Raw genomic sequence first — 10,740 nt, 5'->3', positions numbered from 1 at the left:
CCAGGTGGCAGCCCACCTTCAGAGGGGACCCTGTTCTCTACTCTCAGGGTGACCAAGTGGTGGCCAGCCAGGACCTGGAGAGCGTGTCCTCTCCCTGAGGGAACCCTCGGGCCATGGCAGTGTCTGTCTTATCACCACCATTATATTTCGGTGCTTGGCGCATGGTATGTGCCAAAGAGATGCTTTAAAAAATGAGTGAATGAATGAATGAGGTGTGACTTAAACACATGCTTTTCTCTCCTTCCTCCTTTTGTATCTGCACCTGTTTTCTCCCCTTTGGCCTCTCTGGTTAAGGATGTGTTAGTGTTTCTGTTGTTGTTGTTGTTTGTTTTTCTTTTTTCTTGTATGGATTTAAAAAACAACTTTAACAAAAATAGAGGCATCCTATATCCTTCCCTTTTTTCCTTTTCTATCTGTGTTATAATTTATATATATATATGTTAAGTGTTTTACATTTTTATAAAGTAATGATTAGTGTTTGCATATACTGGTGATATTTTTAATTTTCTTGTGAATTTGGGTAGTATTATCTCACATACACATTTCCTTAGATTGAGATAACCCTCATACCTGTCATTTTCAGTTGTTTTATCATAGACCAGGTTGGTTATGGTATTTTTTACTATTGTAAACAATGCTGCTGAGAATATCTTTGAACTTTTCGTGGAGGGGGATATTTCCTTGAGGTCTATTTTCCAGACTAAAATTACCAGGTTACCAGATCAAATGCTTTTATTTTTTTTTAAATAGATTTCTATTATTTATTTACTTATTTATTTATCTTTTGGGTGCGTTGGGTCTTCATTGCTGTGCGTGGGCTTTCTCTAGTTATGGCAAGCGGGGGCTACTCTTCGTTGTGGTGCGAGGGCTTCCCACTGCGGTGGCTTCTCTTGTTGTGGAGCACAGGCTCTAGGCGCGCAGACTTCAGTAGCTGTGGCTCACGGGCTGTAGAGCGCAGGCTCAGTAGTTGTGGCACAGGGGCTTAGTTGCTCCGTGGCATGTGGGATCTTCCCGGACCAGGGCTCAAACCCGTGTCCCCTGCATCGGCAGGCGGATTCTTAACCACTGCGCCACCAGGGAAGCCCTGTGAGTGCTTTTTAACCGTTGTCATCAACACGAGGTTGCTCTCCAGAGAACTGTCATCCCTTGGAAGTACCCCCAGCAGTGTGTACATGTGTTTGTTTCCCCACTGGTCTATATTGCTGGGGGGGTTTTCTCCTTCAGCTAGGTTAAATGTCTAATGAGGGCATCCTTGGGGGCTGATGGAAATACATCAGGGCCCTGGAAAGTCCCTGGGACTCCCCAAATCCTACCCAACAGTGGTTGATGCCAGAAATGTATACCTTAGTATAAATAACCAATAGAAGAGCACAGGTGGGGTGGGGGAATGCCTCGGAGAGGGAGATGTAAAAAGCATCCTTATCTAACTTCAGAGCTGTATCCTGGGCCAGCTCTGAAAATGGGAGACGCTTTGTTAGAATCTTCAGACAAGTTGTATTGCTTACGTGTAGAGGAAAGACAGCATCCCAGAGAAAGACAGTATCTCCATGGTGGAAAGGGCATTGGCTCTGGGGCCAGGCAGGCCTGGGCTCACCTTCTAACTGCCAAGGTCACCGTGACCTTGGCCTTGTTTCATAATCTTGCTAAGCTTTAATTGCCCCATCTACAACGAGGAGGCTAACAGTATCCACTTTGGGGGGTTGTTGGGTCGATTGCATGAGCTGGTAGGTGTAAAAGTAGCTTGCTCAGTGCCTGACACATAGTAGGCACCCAAGGAATGCTGCTTCTCTTCCTAACTGAATGAATGGGCACAGAGTGACCAGATGGCCGAGAAATCAACCCAGAGCCTAGGGGAATTTGAGAGCTGAGCCGGCATGAGCAGTGTAGGCACCGGCCCACAGTGGCTTTTGTCAAAGGGCCCCAGGTGGTGTGTGTTGCCCATCTGGGTAGCCGGTGAAGAGGGGTAAAGAAGAACTAGTATAAGTTAACTGGTGACAGGCACCCGTGCTTGAAGGAACACCTCCCCTGACAGCTTTTTTTTTTTAATTAATTAATTAATTAATTTTTGGCTGCATTGGGTCTTCATTGCTGCACACGGGCTTTCTCTAGGTGCGCAGGCTTCAGTAGTTGTGGTTCGCAGGCTCTAGAGCGCAGGCTCAATAGTTGCGGCACACGAGCTTCGTTGCTCCACGGCATGTGAGATCTTCCCGGGCCAGGGCTCGAACCCGTGTCCCCTGCATTGGCAGGCGGATTCTTAACCACTGCGCCACCAGGGAAGCCCCCTGACAGCTTTTAAAGAGGCACCGCAGCCCAAGGAGGGAGTGCGCTCCTGGGCAGCTCACAGGCACTCCTGGCACAGGAGCTGCTTGGCACGCCTCTGCCTGCCACTCGCTGCCTGCCTTAGTCACTTGACTTTCCTGTGTCTTCATTTCCTCCCCTGCTGATTCAATATCCCCCCTCTAACCACCATGGCACTATATTTAGTGCCCAGCTACAACTGTGGCAAATGAGACCACAGCTCAGATGCTACCCCTGCTGTCTCCACTTCCGAGCCTTAACAGACCCTGGATAGGTTTCCGAAATGCAACCTGCCTCAGTTTCCACAGCTGTAAAATGGGGGGATACCTGCCTCACCCCCTCACCAAGTGGTTGCAAGATACAGCTAGCATGGTTCCTGCATGATTCCCCGGGCCAAGGTGTGTGCTCTGCCCCTCACCCTCCGCCTCCAGTTTACTTTTGGAAGGTCCCTTGGAGTTCAGGGTTGTCCTTTATGGAAAGCATCCTGACCGCAGCTACTAAAGCAGATAGAATCCATTGATAAAATAGAACCCGGCTAATGATTTGCCAAGCACCTGCTCTAAGAGGTGAGGGCTGAAAGAGACTCAGCACTGTCAAATGAGCAAGCCAGGAGCTGGCCTAAGCCCAAGTGAGTTTACACAAGCGTGTCGGGCCACAAGTGACTGTGGTGCGCACACTCTGTTGGGGGCAGGGGCGGGGCGGGGATTGATCCCTTAAACACCATATTGGAAAATTCCCAATGCGTTCTTTCTAAAACTGGTACAGGGAACCACACTGGGTGTTGGCGGCCAGCTCAGCCATTCGTGAGGCATCTGTGCTGAGGTTTTAAATGCAGGACACTGATGCTGTGAGTATAAAAATATCTCAGTGAATAAGCATGGGGGGAGGGGAGGGTTCCGAATTTTTACTGAGATGCAATGGCCTGAGAACCTGGTGGACTTTTCCCAGTGGAGAGTAGTAAGGGGAGAGGATTGTGGAGACACCAGGGCTCCCCACATGGTGTCTGCAAGCCCCCTGCTCAGCTGGTCTCTAGGATTGCACCCTGGAGTCCCTCATGGATGGTTAGGCTGTACACAGTGAAGCAAGTGGTCTTAGAACAGCCAGCGGCTGAGGCCATGCTCTGGATTTCCTGTGATGGAAATGCAAAAAAGTAAAAGGCTTTGGTTTTTCCTTTCTTTGGTCATTTCTTTGGGGTTGAGGTCTCAGGCTATGGCTGACTAGTACCTTAAAAGCTGCCACATTAGGTGTTTTTCCCCCTCTCCCTAGGGGAGTCAGGTGCCCTGCTGAAATGCCCATACTCAATGGGGAGGGGAGGTGTCCAGCAGCCTTCCAGGCTCTCCCTATATGCTGTAGCATCGTCCAGGATTTCAAGGTGGTAGAGCTCAGAGTTAAAACCACAGGCTCTGAAGACATCCACAAATCTAATGTTTCCTAGCTCCATGAACTTGGTCAACTTGTATCTCTAACCTCAGTTTCTTCATCCGTAGAACAGATATAATAATTGTACCTCTCTTAGGGTATTGTAAGAACTAAATACTAGGTAATTACTAAGGTAATTCAAGTATTTAGTAGAGTTCTTGGCGCATGGGCAAGTCTTAATAAGTTATTACTATTGGCCAAAGGACAGAAGGGGTGAGACCAGAGGTTGCTGATCCAACATCAATCACCTAGGTTGTTATTGATGTAGTGGACATTTAATTCTGTGTGAATGTCCTGACAGTGATCTTCTGTTTTCACTTCAGTAGGTAAGTGGTACTCACATTCAACATTAGCACAATAGATCGGTTTGGTCTTTCTGTCCCACGATCTGGAAAGAAATGTGTTGCAAAAGCTATAAACTATTGCAACCTTTTTCACTTTGGGAACTACACCTCAAAGAAATAATCTCAAATCACTTTTTAACTAAATTTTAAAAAAAAAAATGAAAGAAAGAAAGAAAGGAAGAAAGAAAAAAAGCCAGACATTAAGTAGTAAGAGAATAGCTAAGTAATCTAAAGCATGATGTCAGTGATTAAATATTACCTAACCATTTAAAATGACCAATATTTGGGAATTAGAAACATATAAATGGAATAATGTTAGTTGAAAAAGAATAGTCCAAAATATCAATTGATTACTGTTTTGTTAATGCATCTATGTACATGAACAGAGAATGAGAAGATTTGGAGGGAAAGGGTTTTTTTCTCTAAGATTGCTTCAGTCTATAGAATATTTTAATAGTGAGTAAAAAAAGAAATGTTCTGGGCTTCCTTGGTGGCACAGTGGTTGAGAATCCGCCTGCCGATGCAGGGGACACAGGTTCGTGCCCCGGTCCGGGAAGATCCCACATGCCGCGGAGCAGCTGGGCCCGTGAGCCATGGCCGCTGGGCCTGCGCGTCCGGAGCCTGTGCTCCGCAACGGGAGAGGCCACAACAGTGAGGGGCCCGCGTACCGTGAAAAAAAAAAAAAAAAAAAGAAGGCTTATCCATTGATTTAATTTTTTCTGTGAGTTTAGCAGCAGAACGCCTCGTCAGGGTCACTAATCGTAATTCTCTGGAGGTGATTTGGGAATCCCTGATCTGGCCCATTCATTTTGTCCTTAATGTCACGCTTCTTTGTGATTTATCTTTGCTTACTGGTATTATTTTCCACTCTTAGTTTAGCAAAATAAAAATTCTCTTCATTATGAAGGCTTATCTCTCCACCAGAATGGGGGAATACTTCTGCATATCCCTTCCCCCACCCCCTCTGCCACCTTGAGCACATGAGAGCAAATGAGTGAATGAAGTCTGCAGAGCAACCCAAAACAGTAGTGGTAAAAATCAAAGTCTTGTTTTAGTTTTGGAAACTTCAGCCAAAAAAAAAAAAATTGCTGAGCGAGACATTTCTGAAGGGCAGAAAGAACTATGGATTTGAAGTGAGAAGCGTTGGTTCTGAACTCAACCCTGCCACCAACTAGCTTTGCCCTACAGGCTGGTAACCGATAACCTCTCTAAGTGATAACCTCATCCATCAGCAAGCAGATGGGATGAGCTGACTTCTAAGATCCAGTTCTAACCTTCAGTGATTCTAAGTCCTGTGCTTCCGAATTCCCTGGCTTCACATCTTGGTCACAGTACACCCCGTTTCCTGCCTTCCTGAGAAGCAGCTAAGCCCCTGCCCATAGCATAGAGGCCCCATTCCTCTCATAGCCACTGACCTTGACCTTGGCGAGTCACCTCGCCTCTCTGTGTCTTCTTTAGCCAGTCAGTCCTGAGGAGGGTGGAGATGGCTGGCTGCTTCCTGCCTGTGTCAGAGGAGTTGTAAAGACCAGTACAACTTTACAAAGGATGAATTCTCCCAAGGAAGATCCTGCCTGAGTAAAATATTTCAAAACTTGTGCTATAATTATTGCTATGACATTCAGGAATCACGAGAGATGGGAAGTGAAGGATCAGGTGTAAGTATGCCTTGTATTTATGATAATGGAGTAGAAAGAGGCCTTCAAGGCCATCTAGAGACCCACTTCATTTACAGATAAAGGCATGGAAACAGAAAGTTTAAGTGGTGAACTCCAGGCTATAAGCCTAATAACGTGGTGTGGCAGGAATTGGAGCCTGGATCTCCTGGCTCCTAGCCCAGGGTTCTCTCTACTACATCAAAACAGAGGCCGTGGAACTAGCTCTTGGTTTTCACATCCTTGAACAGGGTGGCTCTGGGAACTGAGCATGTATGCAAGGTCTCCTCTGATTCAGTGAAGAAAGATTCCCTGGTAAAGTTATTCAGTGCAGGCAACCTATGAACACTGGTCAGGCAGAAACACCCAGCAATCAGATGATCCTCAAAAATCCACTTTCGCCCCCGCTCCCCAGTTCCCACCTCATCACAGGATTAGAGCCAGCCGGCTTGGAGACAAGCTGGCAGCCCATTGGTACCAGGAAGCTCAGAGGAAGCCCAAAGGCTTGTCCCTCATAGCCATAGTCAGTCTGCCTTTCTTTCCAGGGTGCCTGGCATAGCAGCCAGAAGTGCGTCACTAATGAGAAAAGTGAGACTCGGCTCGGAGATGGGAGCGGGAGTGGGATCTGCTCTCTCTGCCCCCATCTTCTTCGTTATCACATTCAACCCAGATCTCCAGCTTTGTGATCTCTAGTCCTTCCCATCAGGAGATCTGTTATAATTTCATTTATTTATTCAACACACAGTAACTAGGCACTAACTATATGTGGGGCTTTGTAGTAGGTACGAGGGAGCCAGAGCGGACTTAGGATTTCAGACCGTTTGTCTTTTGGGGGTTCAGGATTCCTTCCTGTAATTGTATGCAGAGTTTTGGGGCATTTTTCTTGAGAAGGGTCCTTACCGTTGATCAAATCTGTTCCCCTGTAACAGTTAGGAACCACCGTAGTGGGTGTACACCGGAGCTTTACCTCGTGCACCTACTCTCCTGGTCAGCATTCTTATCCTGCCCATCAAGTCGAGACCACAGGAGCCAAACGAGGGTGAACAAGTGGGGCATGTCTCCCAGGGCGCTGGTATTCTCTTAGAGCCCCAGGAAGGGGCTGCCCACGTCCAGGCCCCAGACCTGTGGATTCTGCCTTCAGTGTTGACGTCCTCTTGCCTGTCCTGACCCGGCACCTGTGGCCCGGGACCTCATTGAGCCCTGGAGAGGCCACAGGGGCGTGTGGACAGATGCTGGGCCACCTTCTGGATGTAGAAGACCCTTTCATTCAGCCCAGCTGAATGTCACAAGTCCTTGTGACTTAAGTGCTCCTGCTAGGGGTCAGGTTTGAGAAATTGCTATTTGTTATCTGAAAAGTCCTACCCTCCCCACTGCCCCGAGGGACCATGTGGCCTCTGAGTGGCTGTCTGGGGATGGCTTGGGCTGTGTGATTCTCTCACTACGTTCCCATGACACCGGGCATCCCCTTTACTAGTCCTGTGGCAGTGGTTTTGCAGGAGGACCGTAATGCCTCCCGGGAGAACTGTAGGGTGAGTTCAGCTTGCCACTTGACACAGAAATTCAGAAGGTAATCACTGCTAGTTGGTGGGATATGATGTCAAGCAAACCATAGTCAGAACTGAGGCTTCGGGGACCGACACTGCAAGGTCAGCACTCTCCTCTTTGCCTGTTACGTACACGCGTATGCATATGACTCACTTGCTACAGATGATGTGCTGAGTTCTGTTCTTTCTCCCCCTGTAGAGAGAAGACACGGTTCAATGTGTAGACCTTCTCCCTCTCCGGCGTCTCCACCCTCCAGTGCCCGGACATCACTAGTACAGGTGAAAACAAAAGCCTGTCTCAGCGGCCATACCTCTGCCAGCAGCTCCTCAAAGCCATTCAAAACGCCCAAAGACAATCTCCTAGCCTCCAGCGGCAAGCAGCACACAATCTTTTCAGCGAAGGGATCAAGGGACAAAGCATGGTGAGTGTCGGGTGCCGGCAGCCGCCTGTCCTCGCTGCTTGTCCCTGTCACCACAGGAAACAGTGTTTACCCAGTGGCTTTGTCCAGGAATCTGGGGAAGTGGGGAGGGAAGGAACAGAAAACCAGAATGATGAGATGAGAAACCTAAATACCAGGAGAAACAGGGCACCTTAAAGGACTATCTGCCCGACAGGGGAATTCTTTCCGCTCCTAAGAGCTGAGGCAAGTTGTGTCTAAGAAGAGGGTAACAGGGAAATATTGCTCAGTTATACGGTCACCTCTCAATTTTCCACCCCAGTGAACAGAAGTGTTGGTATAAATCATCAAAAGCACAGCCAGTCGGCCCCGCAGGGAGTGAGGCCCTGGTCCTTCCGCAGGGCCCTGGAAGGCAGGCCCCCCACAGAGCTTCCCATCACAAGCAGCCTGGCCTGCACTCTGTGAAGGAGCTGCCAGCAGAGGCAGGTACTTGGGAGCTGATGACGGAAGGAAGAAAGGAAATCCAAAGGGAATGTCGCTGCCTGTGACGTGATGGGGTGGGAGAGGGCTGGTTGCAGGTGACTATGAAAAATCAGAGGCTTTTAATTCTTTTTTTTTTTTTTTTAGTTTATTTTTGACTGTGTTGGGTCTTTGTCGCACTGCGTGGGCTTCTCATTGCGGTGGCTTCTCTTGTTGTGGAGCACGGGCTCTAGGCACGCAGGCTCAGTAGTTGTGGCTCCCAGGCTCTAGAGCGCAGGCTCAGTAGTTGTGGCGCACGGGCTTAGTTGCTTCATGGCATGTGGGATCTTCCCGGAATGGGGCTCGAACCCGTGTCCCCTGCATTGGCAGGCGGATTTTTAATCACTGCGCCATCAGGGAAGCCCTAATTCACTTTTTTATCTCCGTCTTTACCGAGAAGTCAAAAAACGTTACCTGTGGGATGGACAGATAGGAAACCAAAGTGAAAATGAGGACAGGAAGCAGAAGATGAGTATCTTCAAATGCCAAGGACCCAACTTGGAACCCTTAGGGACCGGCTTAGTACAGAGCCTCTAGCCTTATCTTGCTGGCCTTGTGGAGGCAGACAAGGGATAAGTGTGGGCTCTGTTCGTTTATATATCTAAAGAGAAAACATCTTCTGTTAATTCATGCTACAGAAGATGTCTTCTTACACTCCTTACGTTTCTTACACTTTCTTACATTTAATTACACTTACGTTCATAGCTGGGAAAGCTGTGGACTAAAATCATCCATCGATTGGTTTGTCACTGCACGCGGGCAATTTTGATGACTTTGTAAAGAGCTAATTATGCCAGATCAACTAAGGGGCCTCTTGTGACAGAGAGGAGAGGTTTAGACATGGCTGTCAAGGAGGGGAGGCACTTGTCACGCAGCCAGGGCTCACGGACGAGCTTTGTTCTCTTGAGTGTTAGGATCTCTATGCTGTAAGAGGACACAGCTGGTTAGGAAAGACCTGGCCTGAGAGTGACAGTTGGTGGCCTCTGGGCCTGCCTGCTGGTAGCGTGAGTGTCCTTCTTATGGTGACCTCGGAGAGCCCCTGAAAGGTTGTTTGCCAAGGCAGCATCTGGTGTCCTGATGTAAGTGCTTCCTGTATCACTGCCTATATACAAATCTCAGGTGGGTGACCTTGGGCAAATGGCTTGATCTTGGTGTGCCTCGGTTTTCCTCATCTGTAAAATGTGGTTACTGATATCTCTACCCCACAGGATTTTTGTGAGGATGAAGTGAACTAATTTTTATAAAAGCAGGAAGCGTGATGTCTGGATCAGGGAACACGTTCAATAAATATTTGATGATAATGTTATTGTTATCATTATTATCACGTGTGCCAAAGGACAGAGCTCCTATAAGCAGGAGTACAGGTTGAGAAGCCCAATCTCCTGGGAAAAGTAGGGAAATGGCTCTTCAGACTCAGACTGAAGTTGAAAATGGAAAAGGCTAAAACCGTTTATTCAGAGTCTAGAAATGAGCTATAGAGCAACTAAATGAGGAAAGCTGGGCAGGGGGCTCATGGGGAGTAAGTCAGAAAGAGACTCGGGGGTCAGGGAAGATCATAGCATGAATGCAATAAATGATAACTGATAAACATGGTCCCAGGAGGGTGAGATGTAGCACCAGGAATTCTCCCAGGAGGCAAGGCTTCAAGGGAGACCGCTCAGGTTAGATCATCCTCCATGTTTGGGTCACACCAACTCAACACGCACTTACTAAGCCCTGCTATGCGTGAGGCCCCTCTTCAGCTAGTGGCAGAAGGTGGTTTTGAAAGAATCTGAAAAAACTAGCCAGGGTCCAAAGAAAAGCAACCAAAAGGATTGCAAGAAGGGAAATAAGCCCTTGTGAAAAAAGGCCTCCAAAAACTAGAGCACTGACCTTGTGTGAAGAGCAGAAAGCTCCTGGGCAGTTTACCTAACTTCAAGTAGGCAGACATCTAGACAGATCAAGGGAGGCACGCTGGGTGAGGCTGAGCGTCGACTGCAGCAGCCTCCTGCCTGTGTTCTCACCTCCGGTCAGCCCATCCCCTGCCCACCGTCACTGGGGACTCATATTGGAGGGCTGGGAAGATTTAGTTTGGGGGCTTCCAGGGCCCGCCTCAGTTCAGGGAGCCTTCCCCAAAGGGCGGTGTGGAAGAAGGAAAACTGGAGGGGCAAGGAAAGCCAGTTCAGGGCCCAGCTCGGCCACTAACTTTCTGTGTGACCCTGAACAAGTCACTTAACTTCTCTGAGTCTTATTTTCAAGCCTGAATATTTTGTGATTTTTAAGACACAATCCTCAAAAATTCTCCAAGGTTCCTCACTGTCTACTGAATTAAGAGTTAGGATCTCAGCCCTTTATATACTGTAGAATCTATTCCAATGGGTGCACAAAGGGGAAAAAAATAAAAAGAACCAGAGCTGAGTTACCCTTTAAAAGCCAAGCACCTACATCTAGAAGGAGGTGTATCTACAAGGACCCTCTAAAAACTGACTGCAAACCCCCCTAATCCAATCTTGATCATTCAGTAACATCCCATTACTCCAGCTTCCCCACCATGTCTTCCCCTGGTCCCTTTGCCTAAACCATCCAT

General features: G+C 48.0%; 1 protein-coding gene across 13 annotated transcripts in view; it reads left to right on the top strand.

The window, feature by feature from the left end:
* The window catches only part of ATXN7L1 (ataxin 7 like 1), a 252,933-nt gene that overhangs the window by 177,596 nt on the left and 64,597 nt on the right, over positions 1-10,740 (top strand). For all 13 annotated transcript variants that reach the window (XR_016394379.1, XR_016394377.1, XR_016394380.1 and 10 more), the window contains one exon: positions 7,457-7,679. Coding sequence is in view for 9 of the 13 variants with exons in the window: in XM_089917801.1 (XP_089773927.1) it covers positions 7,457-7,679 (223 nt within the window). In the remaining 4 variants the exon portion in view is untranslated. The remainder of the gene's footprint in view (positions 1-7,456; positions 7,680-10,740) is intronic.

This window comes from Delphinapterus leucas, chromosome 9 (genome assembly GCF_059928025.1).
Source record: "Delphinapterus leucas isolate spDelLeu-1000000601 "Yukka" chromosome 9, BTC_Dleu_Yukka2, whole genome shotgun sequence".
Lineage (NCBI taxonomy): Eukaryota > Metazoa > Chordata > Mammalia > Artiodactyla > Monodontidae > Delphinapterus > Delphinapterus leucas.
The sequence above is the reverse complement of the archived record's forward strand: the minus strand, read 5'-3'. Positions and strand labels throughout refer to the sequence as shown.